General features: G+C 43.3%; 1 protein-coding gene across 1 annotated transcript in view; it reads right to left on the reverse strand.

Annotated features, from left to right (window-relative positions):
- Nucleotides 1-9523: 9523 nt before the first annotated feature.
- The window catches only part of KCNJ6 (potassium inwardly rectifying channel subfamily J member 6), a gene marked incomplete at both ends in the record, with an annotated part of 115360 nt that continues 100780 nt past the window's right edge, over nt 9524-24103 (reverse strand). The window contains one exon of the mRNA XM_082488596.1: nt 9524-9849. Within this exon, the coding sequence (XP_082344722.1) occupies nt 9524-9849 (326 nt within the window). The remainder of the gene's footprint in view (nt 9850-24103) is intronic.

A 24103-nucleotide genomic window follows, 5' to 3' on the forward strand; every position in this document is an offset into this window, starting at 1 on the left:
TTTCAACCTATTTCAAGAAAGTCTCCAGCTGAACAAAACGTTGTGTTCTAACCTCCAAATGCTTCATTACTTTATTTTGGAAATGTGAGGAGAAAAATCTGTGAATGGAATATTTCCTTCTGATTTGTAAAGTGACATATTTTAATTTTTATAATCTTTTTTCTCTGAAGCAATTCGCTATATTGATTTGTTCTAATTATCAGTACTAATCCACAGATTACTCAATAATTAATAAATAAAGACCCCAAATAAATTATTTCTTTATAAAACTAGAATTATTTTTGAATGGTCACATTTTTCTGGCCATGCAGATTTTTAACAAATCAGTCAGAGTGTTGACACAAAGAGAGAACAAACACTGTCATTAAAAAAGAAAAAGGAAATTGTTATTTAAGTTTACGAAATAAAGCCAGATTTTTCTCTGCCATTTTTCAGGAAATTATCGATGTAGTTTTCTTTTTCTGTTTTTGTTATGCTGCTGCTTCTCTGGGAAATAAGGATAAGCAGAAGCTTAATTCCTTTTATATGTATTAGTTACCATATTAGGTGATCTTGCTGTGATTTTTCTTTGTGTTCATTTTGAATTGGTGCCTCTTGAGGGACAAAAGCTTTTCTACAATCAGTACCGTAGGTAGTAACTGGCATACAGCTAATTTCTTCCTTGTCATGAAGGTAGTGGCAAAAACCCCTAAAGATGGGATCTTGAAAAGGCACAATGTATTTTGTGCATTGAATGTTTTCCTCCTTTCTTTTGAATTCGGTAAGTTTAAAAACAATGCCGTCTCTTGTTGGTATTACTTTAATGTATTTCACAGGGCGGGGGGAAAGTGCTGAATGAGGTTTAAGTGATGAATTCTCTCCCCCGTCTGTTCTTATCATACAGACTTCATTTTGATGATGTGGCTAGCTAGCCAACTTTTTTAAGCAATAAATTTGGTCATGTTTTACTTTAATATATTTATTAATAGTAATTTTGTGCATGTCAAAGAAATGATACTTGTGTATAAAAAATAAAAAATGGCCAGCAGCATTGCTTGGCTTTGAACTCTTGATTCCAGTGGCCCTACCCTTTGGTCAAGACTTTTGCTGGGTTTCATCTGTAGACTTTGCACTTATTGTATCCCTTCCTTTCCCTTTCCAGGGATCTTTTGTATTTGCTCTGGACCATTTTACCTTTTGATTAGGAAGTGTGTTATCTTGTTTTCCCATGTTTTAAGTATCAAGCTTATTAGAAGTGAGGACTGCTGGTTTGTCTGCTAAGTGATGGCTTCCATCCTTTCCTGCAGAAGCTACAGCACGAGTGCAAGCTGTGCGGCTTTGTCTTGTTGCCCCACTGCTGTGCCTTAACCCCATTTCAATAAAACGCCTTGTATTGGGTTTGCATGGCAAGGTTTTGGTAGCATGGGGGCTACAGGGGTGGCTTCTGTTAGAAGCTGCTAGAAGCTTCCCCTGTGTCCGATAGAGCCAATGCCAGCTGGCTCCAAGATAGACCTACCGCTGGCCAAGGCTGAGCCCATCAGCTATGGTGGTAATGCCTCCGTGATAACAAGTTTAAGAAAAAGGGAAAAAAACAACCCTGCGTAGCAGCAGCCAGAGACAGGAGTGAGAATATGTGAGAGAAAGAGCCCTACAGGCACCAAGGTCAGTGAAGGAGGGGAGGAGGCACTCCAGGTGCTGGAACAGAGGTTCCCCTGCAGCCTGTGGTGAAGACCATGGTGAGGCAGGCTGTTGCCGTGCAGCCCGTGGAGGTTAACGGTGGAGCAGATATCCACCTGCAGCCCATGGAGGATCCCATGCCAGAGCAGGTGGATGCCCGAAGGAGACTATGACCTTGTGAGACCCTGCACTGGAGCAGACTCCTGGCAGGACCTGTGGCCCCATGGAGAGAGGAGCCCGTACTGGAGCAGGTTTGCTGTCAGGACATGTGACCCCATGAGGGACCCATGCTGGAGCAGTCCATTCCTGAAGGACAGCCCCCCACGGTAGGGCTCACGTTAGAGAAGCTTATGGACAACTGTGTCTCATGGGAGAGGCCCAACACTGGAGTAGGGGAAAAGTGTGAGGAGACCTTCCCCTGAGGAGGAAGGAGTGGCAGAAACAACTTGTGATGAACTGAGCACAACCCCTATTCCCCATCCCCCTGCACCATTGAGTGGGGAGGAGGTAGAGAAAATTGGGAGTGAAGTTGAGCCCAGGAAGAAGGATGGGGTGGGAGGGAAGGTGTTTTAAGATTTAGTTTTTATTTCTCATTACTCTAATCTAATTGATTGGTAATAAATTAAATTAATTTTCCCCAAGTTGAGTCTGTTTTGCCTGTGACAGTGGTTGCTGAATGATCTCCCTGTCCTTATCTTGACCTACAAACCTTTCATTATATTTTTTCTCCCCTGTCCAGCTGAGAAGGGGAGTGAGAGTGGTTTTGGTGGGCACCTGGTGTTCAGCCAGTGTCAATCCACCACATACCTTTGAGTCAAGTTGTTCTTCACTCTTGTTTGGTAGCATCTTTAGCACACTGAACAGTGCCTTTAGTGATCCCTAGGGTGCCTGAAAATGTGTGCCTAAAATCTACTGCAACATGTGTGGGTTCTTTAGAGTTTGGCATGTATTTGCTGTGAATGGCATTTCAGTGAGGTGGAGACCTCTCCTGATCCCATCATCTCCCAGGGAGCCTAAAAGCAGGAGCAAAAGGCAGCACCAAGTTCTTATGCCATTATTTGAGCAGATGGTCTCTCCACAGAAATGCCTTCTAATTCCTACCGATCTTGGTAAGATCAGTAGGAAATGTTCAGCATTTCTGAAAATCACAAGCAGAGATTTAGGAGGTTGACTCTAGCATCCCATCCATCTAAACCAAAAATGTTGCTGTGAAAAGGAAGTAACTTCTATCACTGTCTGAACAAGATTCATTATAATGACTTCAAAGTGTAACAGTTCGGGTTCCCCATCCCCAATCTTACTGATGTTTTCACACTAGAGATTTCTCATTAAGAAATAATAATATTTTTTAGAAGAAGTCCTTTTCACTTTGAGTTTAATTTTATTAGATTTACATTCTTGGGAAGATTTCTTAGGTGTTTGAAGAGCTGCTAGCAGTGCCATACTCCAGCTCCATTTCCTCAGCTCAGCAGAAGGCTGCGTACGACGTGCTGTGCACGTGAAGTGGATCGAACACTGTGCGTTGCATTGCCATCCTTTCTGAACTGGAACGGTGCCATCTCAAGCACAACATCACGCATCCCTTAGTACGGATATTTCAGTGAGGAATTTGGGTCCTCCTTCCCAGGGAAGCGGCCAGGGAAGGTGGCTGTGAGGATTCATGCTTGTGTGCCAGGCACCCTCCTTTTCTGAGCTGGAAGAAGTCCAGAGGACTCCAGTCCAACAGGCTGTGAAAAGCAGGCGGAGGAAAGTGTGGTGGGGTAACAGTTCTCCACCAGTTCTTCCAGTTTAAACCTTCCAGAAAAGTTAATGCAAGTGACTGCCTGTAATCATTTGAGGGAAAAGAGCTCTATGGCTTGGAAGAGTGGCTGATACAGACTTCAAAGCAAGCTGGTAGCAGGATTGTGCCCATGGCTTCCAGAGGACTGCCCGTGAGCTGCAACTGTGAGTTTGGAGCTGCTGCCTTTGATTTGAAAAACAAAGAAAAAAAAGTGGGGAGGGCTCTCCCCAGCCCTGCCCTCCAGAAGAAAAAACTCAAAGCAGCTGGTATTATTTGAAACTCTAAAGATTTTATTCTGTGTGGATGACACACAAGTTAGGGAGGATGAGAGAAGAACTGTGGTTTATACTTGTGAATTTGCTTAGAATAGAAAACAGATTTCGCACTTGAGATGAAATAGCAAGATATTCGGGTCTCTTTAGAGCGCTGTCTTTGGATATGATATCTGTGTGCTATCTTTGTGAAACTGTATTAGAGCATCAGTATACAGACAATAAATGGGAGAATGGCAAGGGGTAAAATAAGTAGGTCGTTACACTGAAGATGCTACTAGGTTATAACTTCTGGTAATCCAGGGCATCTGAAAAAATGGAAATTGGTAGAAGTAAGCCTGAACTAAATGCACAAAATGAAGCATGCCCTGGAATGTCTAATACCACCCCTCCCCTCCAAAAATCCAAATCCTAGAGGTTTAAAATCACTCAGGAAGCATAAAATAGCATCATTTACTATGAATAATAATAACAGCTTTCAGGTCTTGTCTTTAAGAATTATTTACAGCACAAAGCCCAAATTTATGCCTGCTTTCCTGACACGTGGTTCCAAACAGCATGATTTATAGCCTAAAAAGTGTCTGAGTGAGGTAACGTGGCTGTTAGGGAGGCTGATATTCTGGAAAGAAAGATATTTTCATGGACAGAGGGTACCATAATATTGAAAAGTTTATGTTTCACAGTCAGAAGCTCTGGTGGTAGCTGCTTAGAAATGTCCTACCTGAGGTGCCCGACCCCTCAAATTGCTATACAGACAAATTATGTTTTCAGCGTTGAGCCTGTATTTCGCATCCACATCAAAACCTGAGGAAGTAGTATAAATTCACCACTTGTTTAAATTCAAATCTGCGAAAGACAGGAGTCCCAGATACCCTTTCCTCCTGCTGGCCAGGGTTTCTGGGCGTAACATCATGCATCCTCTCATGCCGTACCCATCTGACAGCAAAGTTGGAGTGAGCTAAAACAACTTGGCTTCCCTCCACCTCCCAGCGAGGCTGGTCTGGTGGATGGTGTTCAGAGCACACCAAACCCAGGCCTTGTGGGATTTGCTCTCCTAGGAGATGTGGTAGCTGTTTGCATTCAGGAACATAGGGGAAGGCCGTGGTGCTGCACCTCTGCAGATAACAGCTGACTGCTGGCTGCGCTGGCTCAGGACGTGAGAAACCTGAACACCATTCCTTCCCCAGCCTGAGGTCTGCCATTTAGCCAGGGACCACCCTGATCGATAGGATGGAAGCTGTTATGGTCCCAGGCAATGAGGAATTTTCCATTTTTCTGTTAAAAACCCAAGGATTTGAGCTAGTGGGAGGTGTCCCTGCCTGTGGCAGAGAGGTTGGAACTCGATGATCTTCAAGGTCCCTTCCAACCTAAACCATTCTACGATTTAAAGTTTCTTTGGGCTTGCAGGAGAATTCAAATGCCAGTCAGCCCTTGGCATAGGTCCTGTGGCTCTGCCATTGCTGTTACGGCAGGGTTAGTTTCTTGGGAGAAGTGGGATGTGGCTTTCAAGCTCCTGGGCTGAAGACAGCACTGAATCCATGTCTCCCCTCTCCTAAGTAGCCCAACACCGTGCAGCTGCGCAAATGGGAACTTCTGCCCTGTGGCTGAAAAGAGAAGAGGGATTTCCTCCCTGGTTTTGAAAGGCCCAAGTTTCCTCTTGTCCTCCAGCAGAGGAATATGGGCAACCCCAGATCTAGGCACCACTGTGCACCAGGGTTAAATCCAGAGCCTGTTCTTGTCACCTTCAAACCATCCGTCAAGTGTTTTGCTCTTGTATTTGCCAGCATCTGGTCCCACCTGGCTGGACAGCTGCCTGCTGGGGACCCCTCTCTGGCAGGCCACCTCCTTCCTCTGCCGTGCAAGAGACACGCAGACCTCTGCCTCAGGGCTGTGCAGTCCTCTCTGCATATGCTGCAGGTACCTGTGCGCTTGCAGCAGGGCCCTTTGTAGAAACAGACGTTCGACTTTGACCACAGAAGTTAAATTTGTTGGGGTGGCTCACATCAATGCCAATGACTATGGTTTTGTAGGGCGAAGATCTAGATCATAACAGCTATATACTGCTGAGAGAATGTTTGCTTTTTTGATGCCTATTTTGAAATAATTTCTGAAGTTTATTTTAATGTTGGTAAGATGGTATTTGCTGCAAAATAATAAGGCAGAGCTTCAAGTATTTGCTGAAGGTCAAATTCTCGCCTGGTATAAATTTGTGTTGCTCCATTAAAAGCAGTATGTCTGTGTCTATTATCAACACCTGAAAGATCTGGTTCGGAAACTTGGGCAAGGGAGAAACAATTAGTGTGTTAGTAAAAAAAAAAAAAAAGTTAATGAAAGAAAGAAAAAATATGTGAGAAGGAGACAGAGAGGACTGTGGAACACTGTGCATGAGGTCTGTACAAAGCACCTCTGTGGCATTTCTGTTCATTGGAAGAAGGAATTGAGAGCTGCAATAGATTACCGAGAACTCACATTTATCTCTGCAAATTCTTTTGCTCCTGGAAATCACAAGATACTCTAAGAAAAAGACATCAAAAGGTATTAGTGAAGTATATAGAGATGTAATGGGTCTTGATTAATTATGTAGTCAAGTATATTAAAATGTTGCATTATTCATGTTCCTTCAATGTGATTTGCCAAAAATATTCCCACAGGGCACTGCTATTTCATAGTGTATTGTTTTGGATTAGGAGATGAAGTTCCCAGGTTAAGTTATTCACTGTTAATGAAAACACCACTCAGTATATACGGCTTGAAAATCCATTGTTAATTAACAGCATTCAATTCTTAATTGTTTTTTTTTACCAGTTCAGTTGAAATCATTGACACAAAATACATTGTTAAACTGCTTAATCAATCATTGTAGAAAAATAGAGGTGTTTGATAGGGACATTCTAGTACAAAGTTTACGTGAAGCTTCCCCATTGAAAGCTTTGGAGGCTTCTTTTTTTTTTTAAGCTTATGTTACAAAAATGAGATTTCATAAACTTTACAGTCCATACTACATTAATACCAAAGACAATAAAATACAGGGGGAGAGAGAGAAAGAGACGAACACACACACCTTAAGCTTTAAGTGCCCTATTCACAAAAATATAGCTTACACATGCGCATGCCCCAGTGGCGGAAAGTCTATTTTTTTTTTTGTGCTGAAGGACACAAAAAAGGTTTAATTAGGGCCCTGAGCTGCTGTTCTAATTAATGCAAACTTTTGTTAAACTGCAGCAATGAATAATAGGGTGGCCCAGTAAATTACAAGAGCAAAAAGCAGGTTTATCCTCAGAGGGATGCTTTGCTTTCAGCTCATGCGCCTTTTGCTAGGACTGACACACGCGGGTGCCCCATCGCTACCGACGCCACGCTCCCCCCGGCTCCTCTGCTCTAAGGCTTCTCTCTTCCAGCGGAGCTGGGGAGCCACCCTTCCTTAAAAACGCTCAGTACTCCTCATGCATAGCCTTACGGGGGTCTCTCTGTGTGCGTGTGTGTGTGTGTGTGATGGATGAACTGGAGCGCTCGGCAGCTGCTGATGCTGGGGCAGAAGAACAAGCTTTGAAAGGTCTGCAGAAAAATTATTGTTATTTCACAAAAGTTGAGTGTAAGTAACCTTTACCGAGTCGGCAGAATCAGCCAGCCCGGGTGGAGGGAACAAAAATCCATATTCTGCACCGTTCCTTACATCACGCTGCTTTGGGAAAGCCTTCTAGAGAGACCGTTCAGAGCTGAAACAAAAACCTCTTTCCATCCAGTCTCATCTGCCAGTCTGTCCCTGGTGCGCAACCCTTTCCCCACACCCTACGCTGCCCACCTCAGCGTGAAGGACAGCTGGAGGACCTGCAGAAACCTCACTGATCAGCCACACACTGTGAAAATTAGCAAGGGGCAGTTGTATCAGCAAAAAAAATCAAGAATCGATGTGAAATTAATGTGAAAGCTATATCACAGTGCAAAATTTCCACCTGCCCACTAAGTTTCTCCTGAGGTTATTTTTTTTTTCTCTTCTATTTTGACATAAATGTTTCTGTACAAAAATGCTTCAGATTCCCTTCAGTGTATTCTTCCTTTCTGCAGTAGGCAGGCGTAATAAAACAAAATTAAGGCTGCAGCTTCTTCTCCTTTGCTGACAGCTATGCTGTTCTTGATGGGCCTGAGCGAAGGCCCACCGAAAGCAATGCTCTTCTCAACAGGTAGTATTTTATGCACGCTGGGCCTGACTGTGTGCTCCTTAGCACTGGGCAATGCCGCACCGTGTGAGCAGCCCCTCCGGGAGCGTGTCCGTGACGCTGTGACCGTGCACATCATCTCCCCGACTCACGTGAGCGTTGCCTTGTAAGCAATGCAGTGTGTCGCTGCCCCGTTAATTTTAAAGTTGTCAAGTCGGAATGTACAGGATTTACACAGATTTACAACAGGCAAGGAGCTAACCTAAGGTGAAGAAAGTTGTTAGGGAACCACTCTCCTGAGCACGGGTGGCAGGGGCCATGTGTTTAGCTGAGAAACCCTGTTGAAGCGTGTCCCCAGGGGTGTCGCACCATCCGTGACTCTGCAGGACCGGCCAAGCACCGGCGCTGTCAACAAATGAATTTTATTGATTACAGCTTGAGATGAGATCCAGCTGTTTCCTTCCCAGCTGAGTAGCTCAAATCTACTTGCTAAGGTGCAACATTTGGTTTTCAATGGCTTGTGCTGTTTGTGTAGCAAACTACTCCACTGAAATCCCATGGTTTGGGTGGGGAGAAGGGAGAAGTTTCCCTAGATATTGCACATAAAGGATAATATCTCCACATGAAACATGCTCATTATATTAAGAGTATACAGGAAATTCTGTTTTGCTGTGAGTTTGCCACAGCCTAAATTTTAGGTTGGACGGCCAAAAAAATAACCAGGAAAGGTTTGCCTTATTTGTAAACATTTTCACAGTATATCAGTAATTATGTTACAATTTCTCTACCCTGCCCTCTCCCAGACTTATGGCTTTTTAGAGTCAGTGAAACGATCTGTTTGGCAAACAGTGAGGTACTCTAAATAGCTGCCAGTCTGGTACACTGAAGAAAATGTCATGCACTAGAAGAGCCGTAGGTATAGGGGAAAAAAATCAATACAAAACACTCCAAATATTTGAAGAGAAATGCCTACTCGACGGGTAGTTAGTTTTTGCATCCCAGTATTTCTAGAACTCTGTTTCTAAACCTACATTAATTACACATCTATGTACATTATTTAAAGTTCTTTACTACAGTACTTTTGTACATGCGGTGTTTATTACTAAATGTAAAGAGAAAGTAATTACATAAGGCATATGTACAGTATTGTGTTGGATTGCAGATCCCTCTGCTCACCTTCATTTTAAAGCTGCAAGGCCCATTTCATAGAGTCACCCAGTTTGTGAAACTGTCCTGAAATACATAAAAACTGAAGCCAAGGCCCATTGCTTTGATGAGCATTAATTTGTCTTTCCTTTTACATCCCTCGTGTATATATTCCCATTACTTTTGTTTTTTTTTTTTTTTGTTGTTGATGTGAATAAACCTGGAGTTCTGGACTCAGAGATGTGCCGAAGCAGCCAGCAGTCATTACCAGGGCGGGGATCGAGATTCCACCATCAATAATGGGTATTGCAGCTTTAACCCACGCCTTTGCTTAGTCTGTGAATCTCTTGAGTTTAAATCGGACAGGTAGATATTTCTCATCTTAAGTAATTATTTTCCTGGAATTAAGAATAACAAGGAAGAAAAAAAAAAAAAGGCTAGTTGGAGAAAAAAGGGGGAGCAAAGAAGGGGAAGATAAAGGAGGTGGTGTGGCCCTTACACCTCCAGTGGTTCTACACTTTGGACTCATTCTCCAAGTTGGCCACATCGCCGTTTCTTTCATTTTGGTCTTCTTGATTCTTTTCTTCCTCTTCAGTTTCCAGCTCAGCATGCTGGTCCAGCTTGCTGGAAACAGACCACGTCAGGGGTAGTTCTGCTCGGCTGGCCATCTCTGCCAGCTCTTTGGCACTGTAAACTGGTGTGTTGGTCTCATATGTTTCGTGAAAACTGTTGTAGTCAACTTCATAAAATCCATCCTCCAGAGTGAGGACAGGGGTGAAACGGTAACCCCATAGGATCTCACTCGTAATGTATGAACTTCGAGCTTGGCAGGTCATTCCTGTAACAGAGAAGGAGTAAGTGCTGTAATAAGGACCCACTGCTTTCCCAAATCCTTGATTATTTATTGACACAGGTAGAGAACTGTTTGCAAAAAGACATATGCCAGAAAAGAAATAGGTTTGACATCATATGAGGTTGAGCTGAAAAAGCAATTTTACAATGCGTAACCTATTTGATGCCCTTTCCTTCTGTGCATGTGTATAATAACAAGTGGCAAGTCTGTGAACAAAGATTAACATTTCTTTATTAAATGCAGTTCTTCTTCCTGGATTTCATCAACAAGTAACTCACCTGCTGACGAGTCTCAGATGGCTTATTGAGAGCATACGTGACTTGCATCGTGCCATCCTTTGATTCCCTGGCATGTACCAAACCCATGCTGCCACGTTCAGCACTTGCCCAGGTTAACTGAAGAACTTACACAAAAGCTTTTCTCTGCTGGAGCTGACCCCTGAGCCTGCAATCCGTGGGTTGACTTGGTTCCCCTAAAGGTTGCAGCCACCTTTTAGTTACGCTGCTTTGAGGTTTGGGCTGGTGACCAATGCACAAACATCAGCAAAACTCCTGAAGGAGGACATTGTGACAGCATGTGGTGTCGCATTCATATAGCTGGGACTAACTTTGTTACCTTCCCTTCACAGCTCTGCTGAACATCACTCTGAGAGCTGCTCTAGGGCAAAAAAATCTGTAAGATACTGTGCTTTGTTAAGAGGCACAGAGAGAGGTGGCTGTTCCAAGCTCAAAGTGTAGTCTAGAGTGTCCTCTGGGTGAAGAAACACCTGGCCGTAGCAGGGACCTGTGACTTGGGGAATCTGCCCCATCTGAGACAGACAACTCAGGGAAGGCCTACAATAAAATACCAATGCTCAGGAGTGGAAGGGGGAACCCAGCTGACCAGAAAAAAAGTCAGGAGAGGTGAATTTAAGAGGCAACAACATGCTGCCAACAAAATGGGGGTACGTGAAGAGAATGTGACAGTTTTCCTTTAATTATTTGCATATCATTAGGTATGTATTAGTAAGAAAATTTCAGTGGAACAGTACATGTTGAATACTTAGTAAATAAAGTTACATAACTCCTGGACAAGCCTGTCACACGTCAGTTATTTAGAAGGTAATCATAAGCAACTCAAAAAAAATGTTTAATTTGGGGGGCACAAGTGGCAGTCCATAGAAACGCATGTTGATTCTCTGCACTGCTGGAATCATATAAAGTCACATGGAGAGTCTCGGGAAGAGCAAACATTTGCAGTTTAATGTCTCTGGTCTTTTTCAGGGCTGTGCTGATAATTCTGCCCTCGTTCTCTCGCGCCTCCTCTTCAAGCGGAGATAGCTTGCTTTTGATGAGGTGAAAACTGCTGTTTCTCGGTACTCTGTCTTTTTCACGTTTAACATTATGTTTAGAAAGACATTTACCAGCTGCTACCACACTGTGGTACTTCATCCCTTCTCCAGCGTTTGCCTCCGCTTGCTGCAGTGCCTCAGACCCTACGGAGGGACGACTGTCAGGGAACGCCTTAGCGTGAAAACTGCTGCACTGTACCTACCTGCTACAGCCAGGCAGAAACGGGACCGTACTTCTACTGTGCTTACTGATCTTAATTTCTCTTCCCTTATGCCTGACAGAAATACTGAAGCCTTTGTTTTGCAGGACAAGACATGCTTGCATTTCAATTCTCAAGTAATGCACAAACGGAAATAAAAAGGTCTTACCATTTTTCTGTTCGTTTCACAGGTGGGAAGGGTGGAAGGATACGAAACCCATATGACAAAATCATTTCCTGTGTGATTTTTAGTCTAAAGGAGATCTTCTTTCCCACAAAATGGCAGAGGGAGAGGAACCTGGCAGCTCACAGAGCACTCTGCGTATGAGAAACGCACTAGTCGTGCAGCAGCTTCCCCAAAGGGTCATTTGTTTTCTGCAGTGCTCTTCTGGGCAGACACAGAAGATAGCATCTCCCTGCCCCAGGAGGGAGGTATCAGCAGACCGGGGGCAGAGAGGACCAGCAGCAACCAGTGCTGTCGTGGTGCCCTCCATGCTGTCTCAGGCACCCTCTGGGCTGGTCTCCTACCAGCTCCTTTGCTGCTCCTTGGAGGTATGCCGAGACCAAGGACTCCTGGATGGGTTTCCCCAAAGGAGAGTACCGATCCTAAGACACGTGTTTCTGATCCCTTTCTCTGCTGCTGAAATTTAACTTCGAAGTGAGTGGGAAACCTGGTATTTTCATTAGAAGGGCAATGAGGTTAAATAAAAAAAAAGTCCCTTTGAAACAGTGTTACCTTCCTGTCCTCAGACCAAGCGCTCAGGAATCCTGCTGCTTTGAGTGGAAAAATTCATTTGACTGGCGGGAAAGAGGGGGGCAATTTTCTGCAGAAGTCAAGAAGATTAATTGAATTACGTTAGAGTTACAGCTCATTAAAAACAAACCCTCATCTGAAGTTTTGACCTGTCTCAGTTTTTAATTGAGTCTCCCATTCGACAATGACTTAATGCCTGTTCCTTTTCCAGAGCTAGACAAAATACTTTCAGAGTTTTGAAAGAGTTCGTATTTTTCAAGCAAATAAGTTGAAATCAAGAAAAAGACTTTATCTAGTGAGGATGTGTGTATGAGAGAGACCTTACTGTGCTCTCTAAAGGTTTGAGAAAGCTAATACAGAAAAAATTGGTAAGTGGATCGCAAGGATTCCAAATTAAAGTGTGCCACTGTTGTGGAGACCCTTGAAGTGATTGCCGGTGCGCCCGCGTGGCTCTGGAAGCAGAACAGAGAGATTTCTGCAGTTCTACATGGTGCAGCTTTACCAGCCTCTGCCTGTGCTGCCTCAGAAGTCCTTCAACTCCACAGTCAGCGGAGCTTCTGGACTGTCTTTCCTGTATGTCAGCCCTTATCACGTCTTATGGTCTAATTTACACATTTCATTATACTCCTTGGTTTTAATTGTCCTGTAAAAGGAAATACGACTTTTATTGTTTGCTGTAAGTCCCGAACATGCTCTTGGTTGTCAAGGGAGGCTGCATCTTGAGTGAGGGTGTCTTAGGCTTTAGGTTTCCAAGTATTGCGTGATTTATTCAGTAATTGTGTGGTTTACTTGTAGCCATAGATCTGTTGCACAATGACTTTAAAAACAATTGTGGTTTGACATTTTGACTAGTGTCTTATTCTAATTGGATTCCTTCGGGGCAGATGAGAGCTGGGAAGCCTTTGGAGCTACTTAGCTCACCATTAATTGGACTTTTTCAAAATAAGCCAGGAAATTAAGAGACCCAAATAATTCATTCTAAATTAATTAAAACTATAAGTGGAAGGAACGGTCTATTTGGGAAGGAGCGTTGGAGCCCAATGAAAACCTTGAGGCTGGACTTTCAGGCTCTGCAGTGATGGGCACGGAGCGAACCTGGGGCAGTGGGAGGTGACGGAGGAACCTGTGCCATCCCATCCCATCCCATCCCATCCCATCCCATCCCATCCCATCCCATCCCATCCCATCCTGTCCCATCCCAAGGTGGTGGCTACATGGGTCCCTGCACTGTCTGTCCCTGCTGCCTGGTTTGGGGGGACGGCAGCTTCAGGATTAGGCTGCAGTGTGGTGGGCTTGGTGCTTGCACCCGTTCGCCTGGCTGCATACGGTATTTTATGTGCTGGTGAGACCTCTGATGGTGCCTTTAACTGCTGTTCTCACTCCTTTAAATTCAAAACATTTTTAATGAGAGGTAATGAGCCTTTGTATATTGACCAGCTTTCAGTTAGGTCTTGATGACAGCTTTTCGGTCTGTTTGTTTTATGTTTGCACAGGCTACGGAATCACGACCAAGTGTTGTGCAAATACTTGATTGCTGGGCAAGTTACCTAAGAAGTGAAATTAATTGCCACTTTACTTCATTGTGGGCTTTTTTTATTATGTTTAATGTTCAGTTAGAGCTTTGTGGACTGTAACCAGCGTCATAAGAGATGCCACTTCTCTGTGTAAGACACACACCACAGTGGATACCATTCCTATCCCTCCCCTGTCCCCAGTCCTGGGTCAGAACTACACAGGCAGAATTGCAAGCTGAATTTTGGTCTTTGTTATATTGGAGGAAGTTAACTAAATTATGGAGATTTGGTGAAGGAGACTATTTTTCTTTTGAGACAGCCAAGCTAACGTGGCAATATATTTATCATTCTGTCTTCAAATGGGAAGAAAAAAGTCCTGCTGGCAGTGCTGGGATTAGCTCTGTGTACCCGGAATCAACAATTAAATCAGGAGCCAGCCTGATAAGCCACTTTCTGTCTGCGTTGAATTTGACACACAGCTGAGCTCCTGCCACAAAGTACCTGTGCTGGGGTGGGGGTGTTGAGCATCTGCCCACAGGTTAGGCTGTAGAGGGCTTGGTCACCTCCGTGATATTATGTCCTGTTTGCTTCAACAAGAAGGTGGGACCATGGTCTGGCTCCTGATAACATGTGGGCTGTTCCTCTCCAGAGCATGGGCTTCGGTGGCTCCCTCTGCCTGACTGGGAGCGTGGACACTATTTCAGTGCACCCCATCAGCAATTTTTCTTGCAGCTAGGATGAAAGGCTTTATCAAGCTTAATGTTTGCACCATGAAGTCTACGAAAATGACAGAATAATTCCCTGAAGCTGTTGCCGATATGCGGGTAAGGTTACAACCCCACCTTTGACTGATTAGAATTAATAACAAAGTTGATGTCACCTCCAGATTCATTACTCTTGAAAAGTTGCCCTGTGCAGTTATTTTGAGAATACAGTTTGTTCATGCTGTCTACTGCTATTTAGGCTTATGCTTCGCACTGTCTTACGGTGCTACAAGGGTTTGGTGTGGTGACCCAGAGTGACTTGATGCATTTCCTCACAGCACAGTTAATTTAAGGTTTCATGGTAGCCTACACAATAATATGTTGTATCATATATTATTTCACTTTGTGATGGGAGCCATCAAGAATAAAACGCTATAAAAAAGTTAGGGGGAAAAGGGTACTTCGGAATCACGGAATCAAACATGTTTGAGCCAAAATACAGCGATTTTCAGTTCTAGGTCAGGCTACTGCAGATTATACATAGAGACAGCCTCATTCAGCTTTTGTTTTACTTGGGGCCATCTTTATTGCAACAGGACTTTTTATTTTCAAATTCCACTCCTGTGATAAAAAAAGGATTGTAAATGAAATGAGAGGGGCAAGAATTACAGCCCATTACTGACTGCGTGTTTTTGGCTGACAGGTTTGTCAATTTTCTGCTGGGAGTTAGCAGAACGGGGCAGACTTTCCGCTGCAAAAATCGAATAGGGTATCCCGTAAGAATGACCTGTTTTCAATCATTGGATGGGCAGTTTGCTTCACAGTTCGGTTTGGAGTAAGACCTCAACAGCAGAGAACTTGTGTGCACAGAAAACAATGCTGTCCCCATTTCTGGGGTGAGTGGAGTTTCACTCACTCACAGAATTTGGTCTGGGGTCTCCAGCTGGGAGCTGAGACTTCCACGTGCACGTGCGATGCTCCTATTAAATTACTTTCACCCTGTGTTTACTCATAATTTCCTTTGCTGAGATATCACTGTAGAGATTTTGATCTCCTTTATCAAAAGTTCATTTGTATGAGAAGAAATTTTTAAAAACACAGCCAAACGTAGGAATTTCACTACCCTTTGAAATTAGTTCCTTTAGCCTCTGTGTCAGTGCTCATGATGAAACCAGTTTACTGTAGGAATTATGAAGAGGGGGAGACGCTTACCGGTAGCGTTAGAGCTGACTTTTGCACCTTGCCTGGGGCAAGGGTGAGAAAATGAGAGAATTTTACTTAAACACTATGATAACGGCACTGATATTGAAGTAATTAAATGAATGTGCACCAGAATGGTGCTTAAAATAGCTACAGTGACTTTCTAGGTTTGTATCTGAGCATTGCTCCTCTGTTCCTTAAGTATCGTTATGGTCTCTGCCCGGATGACCTTTTGGTCTCAAATATATTTGATGCAAGATTTGTCAGTCTGCTATTTTTAGATGTTAAGGAGAATGAGAAAGCCATGTATGCTATTAAAAACAAGCAAAAGGCTAGGAGTCGGGAACTCCTGATTGATATCTTGTTTCTCCTGCAGATATTGTGCGGGCTTTGGCAAATTACCTAGCTTTGCTGGGTCTGCTTTATTGGCGTGCCACAAGGGACATGCTGAGATTTAAAGGAAGTAGATGTGCCTGCAGTATATTCTCTTCCTCACCTAGACTTTCACTGTCAAATTTGTACAAAAGTTTTCTCCCTGGTGTGAAAATGATTGCCTCAAAGAAGGACAGAGATTTAGAATAAAATTTTCATAGTGCCACCAAGTTATTGTCAGAAACATTCCATATTAGTTAATCAGTTCTTCTTAATCAAACTAAAACCAACCAACCAACCAAAGTCATATTGTATCCTGAATTCACCACTTCTTGTAAAGCCCACAACATCAGTGGTTATTGCTGGAAAAAGTTGCAAATACTGTGCTCTGGTAAGATATTCTCACCCTCCTTTTTGTATTTATGTACATCTGACAAGAAATCAGTGGTTTTTTCAGTTTTATTTGAGTAAAAACCCAATAAATACATATAACCTTTCTTTCAGAGCTAGCAGTGGGAAATTCCCAGGGGTTCTGATAATTTCATTCAGAACACACCTGGAAATTGGATGCTTATCTCATCCTGAGCAATAACTAAAGCTCTTGAAAGGAGTAAAAAATGGACAGGTGCCTGTGAGCATTTTCAGGGTATCTTTGCTGGGAACCTGTGCATGACTTCCTCGCATTGTGGGTTATGGACGGTGTGCATGTCTTCTGCATGTCCAAGCTATGTTGCAGCATGGCCACTGCTGGCCCTGGTCCAGGGGCTGTGTGTGTGAGTGGGAGAGGAAGGGGTTGGGACAGATTTTTTATCCCATAAGAATATAAGAAATTAAATTTCATTGCTTTTTTTTTTTTTTTTTCCTTTTCCATTTTAACGTTAAAACTGGTGTTTGTTTTTTTTTTTTCTGTAAATTAAGTAATTTGCTATTTCTATTTTTGTATTTCTTATTTAATCAGACAAAGAAGCTCATCACTATATTTGAAATTTTATAGCTTTGATCTAATGCCTATCTGTGAATTCTGATGAGAGGTCTTTGTGGTAGCTGCTGCCTTCGTCTCACAGCTGATGACGGGACCAGGGACAAGCTCCACATCAGAAAATGCAAGTTGCCACGGAGTGGGCTGGAGCAGCTGACCTGACCACCACTAACAGTAATAAAATCACACCCTCCGTGGGAGAAGGTATTATTAGGTCACGTTTGCACAAGAGGTGAATACGCATAGGCAACTGAGCTGGTGAGAAGCCACAACGTCAAGTGAGCGGGGCTTTCTGGCACTCCCAAATCTATTTATTTCTGAACAAGATGAAAACGAATAACAAGTATAAAAAAAATGGAATTGATATGAAGTTAAATTCTTAAAGCTAAGAATTCTTAAGTTAGTTAAACAAATTCTGACTTGGATCAGTCAAAGCATTCTGTTTTCATTCTGACTTCTGCAAATGTGATATATTGTACAATGCAGCATCTTAATTAGAAAAAGGTGGCCATGTTTCAGTCTTTTTCAAAATATTAAAAAAATGCACATTTTTCCCGCCAGTAGGAGATTTCAATGCCAGTGAAATGATATTTTCCCATGGAAAAATGCTGAGTTAGAAATGTTTGATTTACTTGGTTAATATTTCTCCTATCAGGAATTAAATATACTTCATTGAGTATTTTGTGTCTAGTTTCTTGCTTTCTGACTGCATGTAGCTTAGTCTGAGAAATGGAACATGCATAAGGCAGAAAAGCTTGTCTGCTTCAATCTCAAATGTGTTGCTGCTTTTAGCTAACGGTACCATATACATTCTGAATAAACAGTTTCTCAAAGACATGGTACAATTACTATTCAGCCAATATTTAACCTTCATTTAGCCTTATATTCAGGCCATGCCCAGCAAATCAAGCTGCCTGATGTGTATGAATTTTAATCATTTTTTCAGCTGTGCTTTTTTAAATGGATGATGATTACATTTTTCTGACGACTAAATCTGTGGAAATTTAATATATCAAATAACGCAGTGTCTGACCAGAGAGAGAATCTTGTTCCAGAACTGGCACTTGGAGTCCTTGGAAACGGGAGACTCAATTCGGTGGAGCCGGAACATGAAGTACCAGGATTTTGTACCCTACTCTGTGTTTGACTGTTGGGATACATTTATAGATTCGGTGGTTTCTCAGACATCCAATCAGCACCATGCAAGTGCTTCTTTTCTCCTGGCGGATACCCGCACAGGAGGATATAAGGGAATTTTGTTTTAAAGAAGCTGCGGTACACAGTTTTATCTTCAGTGGCTCTGCTTTCAAAATGAGAAGTGCTGAGTAAACAGAAGACCCGTCCTGACCTTTTAAAATACATTGCTATTGATCCATGGGCTTCCTCCTGAATTCTGGCCTGCAGATGAGATGCTCTCCTCTGGCGCGGTGCGCAGGCAGCCTGTTCCACGATTCCCTGACAAAGAGCCGGGAGCAGGCAGCAGAGGCACCAGGCTCCAGCTGAGCCACCTGCTGCTGCCTCGCCGGAGAAGGGTCTTGGCAGGATTTTTCGCTAAGCAGCGCAACCTGAACCCATCAGGGTGGAGGTACAGCATGGAGCAGAGAGGATCCCAGGTGGCAGGGGGTGTGGAGAAGACCCCTGGCAGTACGTTAAGGCTAATAGTCCTGTTGATGTTTTTGGACCTATGCACCTCTCTTGCTTGGTTGCTTCCATAACAGAGAGGATGAGCAGCCAGCAAGAGTTACACAGCCTTTGCATGAGTTCCATTTGGCTTCCCATTTCTCTTCCACATTCATAAGCAACATCTTTAATCCTTATACCAGAAAACCTCAGGAAATACATAGTTCACACAAATATTCCAGTTTGGTTACCTTGGCCTTTGAAAGCACTTTGGGCTTAGTCTCTTTTATAGTCTCTCTCCAGTCACTAGATTCACTGCTACCGGGGACAAACATCTCATAAAATCACCAGGAGAGGAGAGGATGGGGAGGGGACACAGCTGCACACTGATGTGAAGCTATGCTGTGCCACATCTGGCTTCCTGCAGCATGATCTCAGGCTGAGAGAAGCTAAAGGGAGTTCCTTTTCCTCCATGGGCTCGGAGTCCCCTGCCCTTTCCCTCACCTTTTATGAAGGGGTGGAGGGCCATGGAAAATCTAGTTTTGGATAAAGAAAGGTGAAGAAGGAACTGCCTGAGCTGCTGCATTACTCATCCTGGGGAAGAATTTTCTTATCTGTCCTGTGTAAACCCAAAGGCTAAATGAGATCAGTGCCTCAGAAGCAGGTTCCTCTCTCTCCACTCCTTGCTGGGGAAGGGAATGGGGAAGAAGATGGGCCAGAAAACAGATATAAATGGGAAGGGAATTGGGAAGAAGATGGGAAAGGGACAGATATAAATCGCAGGTAGGAAATGAAGACAAAAAAACGCTTCCTCTAACTCTTCTAAGCTTCACAGTTTGATAAAACCCTATGTCATTTTGAAAACACCAGCTTTGATATGCAGTTTGTATGGGAACTGCTTCTTCTCCAAAATGTTCGGGCTAACACTGCAAGATGCGATCGCTGGGACGCACCTGCAGCAAGCCTCCCCGCGCAATGCCCAGGGACGGCATTCGTAGAGCTGGAAGCTCTGCAGGTTGCCTGCTCAAGCTGCTGAGAATATAGACCCTGAATGCCATTTGGCCTTGGAAAGAGGTAGAAGCATTGTTTATATAAGAGCTTGTCTAAGATGGCCAATCTTTCGTGGAAAAATATAGCTGATTGCTGTATTGGCTCTATGCCACACAATGCATAGCATCTGCAACCCTCTTGAGGACCATGTATTTAGCACACAGTAGTAATGGGGACCGAGACTAAACAAGACATGTTTGGGCATTGCTGAAATCCCACATTAGCATTAATGCCAAGGGATGGCTGGGAGAAAACCCCCTTTAGCTGGGACGACGCTTGCTGTGAAAGAAGCATTTTCTGTAAGGGTTTGTACCTGCTGCACTCTCGTGCTGTCATGGCTGTGAGATAAACATTTAATTAAAATATATGTGTGATCTATTTCACCTCTTGCTGGGCAGGCTTCTTAAACACGTATCTTGAGTCTGCATGTTTGGATGGCTTTTGTTTCTCTTCTCAAAATGCTGCTTACAAAGAGAACAGAACATCCAAGGTTTGCTCTATCCTGAACTTTACTGACTTAGAGCTTGTTAGAAAAATGTCACATTTTACTCCGGGAATGTTTGTGAACCCAGGATTAAAGACAAAACAGTGTGAACACGCAGCTTGGCATGCTGCAAAATTCAGGAAATGAGGAAGATCACTAGCTTTTTGACAACAAAACCTGTGAATCACCCACAAAGTATTCTGGTGGTTGTTTCTAGGTTTGTGGCTAATGGCAGTGCTGAAGCTTGGTTTAGCTGTTGTGAAACTGGAGGAGGAGATGAAAGAGAGTTCAGGATAAAGCACTTGTTTCTGCCAGGCAGATGCTGGTGCGAAGTGATGTTTGGAAATGCAACATAAATAAAGAGAAATTATATTCTATCTAAGATCACTTGGATTTTTGGTAAGCAGCAAAACATTTTAGTGGGGTTGCCTGGGCAATTTCATAACAGTGCATCCTTTTAGGTGGGCTGGAAAACAGGCTAAACGTGGGTAGGTGGTACTTGCTTTTAGAAGAGACAACTTGAAGAAATCAGTTTTTCTAAAGATATCTCAGTTTCAGAGATGATATTTTTGATTTATATTTCACCCAAAAGAGTACCAAGAGGACTGGTGTAGAGGTGCTCCATGGTTTTCAGAAGAAAGCTCTAAATCCTGACGACTTCACTGAAACTGTCATAGCTACCATGTGAGAAGGCCAGCTTTTATCACATGTCAGCCTACAAAAAGCAGCTGGGCATGGGGATGTGTGAGAGCCGGATCGGTCCAGCTCTGTAGCACTGGCTAATAATAGTACAGCTGCATTCTGGTTCTTTAACCAAGCAACCAAGCAACTATCCCTTTCTCTGGGCATTTGGATGAACCTCAGCTCCTTCAAGGTGTTGCCCTTTGGCGATGGTGGACAGGCTTGTGCTTAATTCAGCTGGAAGCTCCTCCTCTCTTCTTTCTGGTGGCTTAAGCATGGTCCTGCCTCTAGCCCTGCTCCTTGTTCCTGTGACCTCTTGGCAGTATAGCCTTTGGCAGGTGGAGAAGTTTTGATCAGATACATTGAAGCATGTGCCTGGTTTTCATAGAATCATACAATAGTTTGGGTTGGAAGGGACCTTTAAAGGTCATCTAGTCCAACCCCAGTCTGCAAGGAGCAGGGATATCTTCAATTAGATCAGGTTGCTCAGATCCCTGTCCAACCCGACCTTGAATGTTTCTAGGGATGGGGCATCTGCCACCTTTCTGGGGAACCTGTTCCAGTGTTTCACAACTTGCATTGTAAAAACTTTCTTCCTTATATCTAGTCTAAATCTACCCTCTTTTAGTTTAAAGCCATTACCTAAGCCCTGTTAAAAAGTTTGTTCCCATCTTTCCTGTAGGTCCCCATTAATTACTGGAAGACTGCTATAAGGCCTCCCTGGAGTCTTTTCTTCTTCAGGCTGAACAACCCCAACTGTCTCAGCCTGTCCTCATAGGACAAGTGCTCCAGCCCTCTCATCATCATTGTGGCCCTCCTCTGGACTTGCTCCCCTACGTCCATGTCATTCCTGTGCTGAGGGCTCCAGAGCTGGACGCAGTGCTCCAGGTGGGGTCTCACCAGAGACCAGTTTTACAGTGTTCAGCGTAAGAGCTGAAGGGGCTCAGTGCTGTGGTCCTGTCTGAATGACCCCCACACTGTACGTGGCCCAGAGCTAACTTATCTGTTCCAGGAGGAGGAGGAATATCTGGGCTAGTTTTGTCAGTATTTCAAATGATGTGTTTGGATAACAGACCTCATACCCTTTCATTTTCTTAAGGGGAGAGAGTTTAAGCAACCAAAGGTTTGTTCATGCTGTTATTTAGTTTGATTGGTCAACTCCTTTATAAAAATCTTTTAAAGGGAAACTGTTCAACACGGAAAGCTTAAAAATTCATCTGTCATAACAATAATCTTTAATTAAATTTTAAATTAGATTTATTGATTCAGCTATTGTTATCTTTATCATAACAAAAGAATCAGACAATCATAGACTTCATGCAGCTCTGATTTCTGATGAACTTTTGCAGGCCTTCTAGCAGTTATGCAAAGAAAATCATCTGTGCTGTTAAAATCCTCCCACGGAATTGCAAGTGGGTTTTGAATTTTTTTCTTTTTTTTCTGTTCATAGGATGAGACTTATTAAGTTGATGCTTTCAGATTAATAATATTGGCTATCTGACAACTTTAGCAGCATATTTCTGAAATGCAGGACTGAGCAAAAACTGGCTGCCTCAGGGAATGAGATGCAAAATCTTTCCCTTTTGAAACACTGTTTAATATTCAAGTTATGTCAAAATTTGTATCCATATTTTAGCTGCTTGGCATCCTGTCTCATAATAGGTGTTATTAATATACCTGCTAGTAGATCAATGACCATTTTAGAAAAAAGAATGCTTCACTTGGTTTTAATTGACTTTGCTTTTATTTGAGGTGATGAGGAAGAAGCTGATTCTGATCTTTAATTACTGCCTAGCATTTAGCAATGAGTCCAATACAGGAGAATAGCAGCAGTAGAGTTGGGATTTTAGGAAAACTTCAGTACTACTCCCCTGATATTTCTATTCTGGGAAAAAAATAGGAGCAACACACTTCAAGATCTAGCCTTTTCCATCTGGCACTTTCCTCAGTGTCTGAATATATTTAAAAGGGGGGAAAAAAAGAAGTAAAGAGTTATTTTGCTCTGTTCCTTGTTCATATGTTGTAAATATTGAAACTAATTGTTTCTGGGAGGAGCATAAACAAATCCGTCCATGAGAACACGCTGTGTCTGATTTTGCCATGAACAATTCAACTGGTGATAGAGCAGAGAAATTCTGAGTTTCTTTGACACATGCACCTCATTCACAGAAGTAGCAAAGACATTAGGACAATTCTCCTTAGTTTGACAATATTTGTCTCGGCTGGTGAGAAAAATCAGTTGGTTTAGTAAGGAAAAAATAGTGAGCTTGAGAAGAGGTGGCTAGGTATGTGGAAGCTGTCCGAAGAAGCAAGGAAAAGAGGGTGCTCACACTCATCCTTCCCAGAGAAGAGGTACCTAAGACAGTGCAGAGGAGTCTGAAACAAAAAGACTGGCCTTTTGAAGCAAGAAGCACCTTGTATAACGGCCTGCATAATGTTGCCCATGTCTCCTGAGTGATTAATTTCAGTTCACCACTGAAGATGGGCTGTGGTTCAGCCAAGGTGCTAGGCTTTTCCTCCTGGAACAACGATCACAAAGCACTTGTTTGGCAAAGGAGTGTTTGTCTCAGGGTATTGTGGTGATGGGTGGGCTGTTCTGGTCCTCCCTGGCCGCGGGCACTTGAGTGCTTTCAGCTTTACCGCTGTGGGTTGTTTCATTCCTCTGTATCAGTCATGAGGTGGCACTCTTCTACCAGAAGAGATAGCTTACAAAGATGTTGAAGCGTGCATCTGTATAAACCAAGAAAAAAGAAGCAATGCCAGGAAAATATTGTTGAGAGATTATTGCAAAAGTTACTTTTGAAATGTTTGGGTGGGCAGGCAGATGAGACACCACCAGGATGCTGTGTGTTTGTGGCAGGAATGTAGTATTTGAGGGTGATACCTTCCTGAACTCTTTGAGCTGGAGGTTAGTAGCTTACTTGATTTTCTTCTGACTTCCATACAGATTCGAGGCATTTCTGTACACCAGCTGCAGACTATATTCTTCTTCATGACAAGCACAATTACGCAGTCTCTTTTTTGCAGCTTTTGTTACTGCTGCCAGACCACTGCTAATTTGGAGCACTTCATTGGTATATGCTTTGTACAATGAGCCCTTGGCTAAAACTGGACATCCCTCACTCTGGCGATATCCTGCCTCTCAGAGAACCAACGGGGGGGGGGGGGAAAGACCCCTAGGCATTGCTGGCTAAAGCGATCTGTCTCTAACATTGCATACGAGTGTTTAACCTGAGGTTTTAAATAATGTATGCCATAAGAAATGGAAAGCACAGCGCCAGATTCTGGTCTCAGTCAGCAGCAGTTCAAACCAGGAGCATCTTCCAGCAGGATATAGCTATTCCAGACTGC

Source organism: Vanellus vanellus (assembly GCF_965231255.1).
Source record: "Vanellus vanellus genome assembly, chromosome: 1".
Lineage (NCBI taxonomy): Eukaryota > Metazoa > Chordata > Aves > Charadriiformes > Charadriidae > Vanellus > Vanellus vanellus.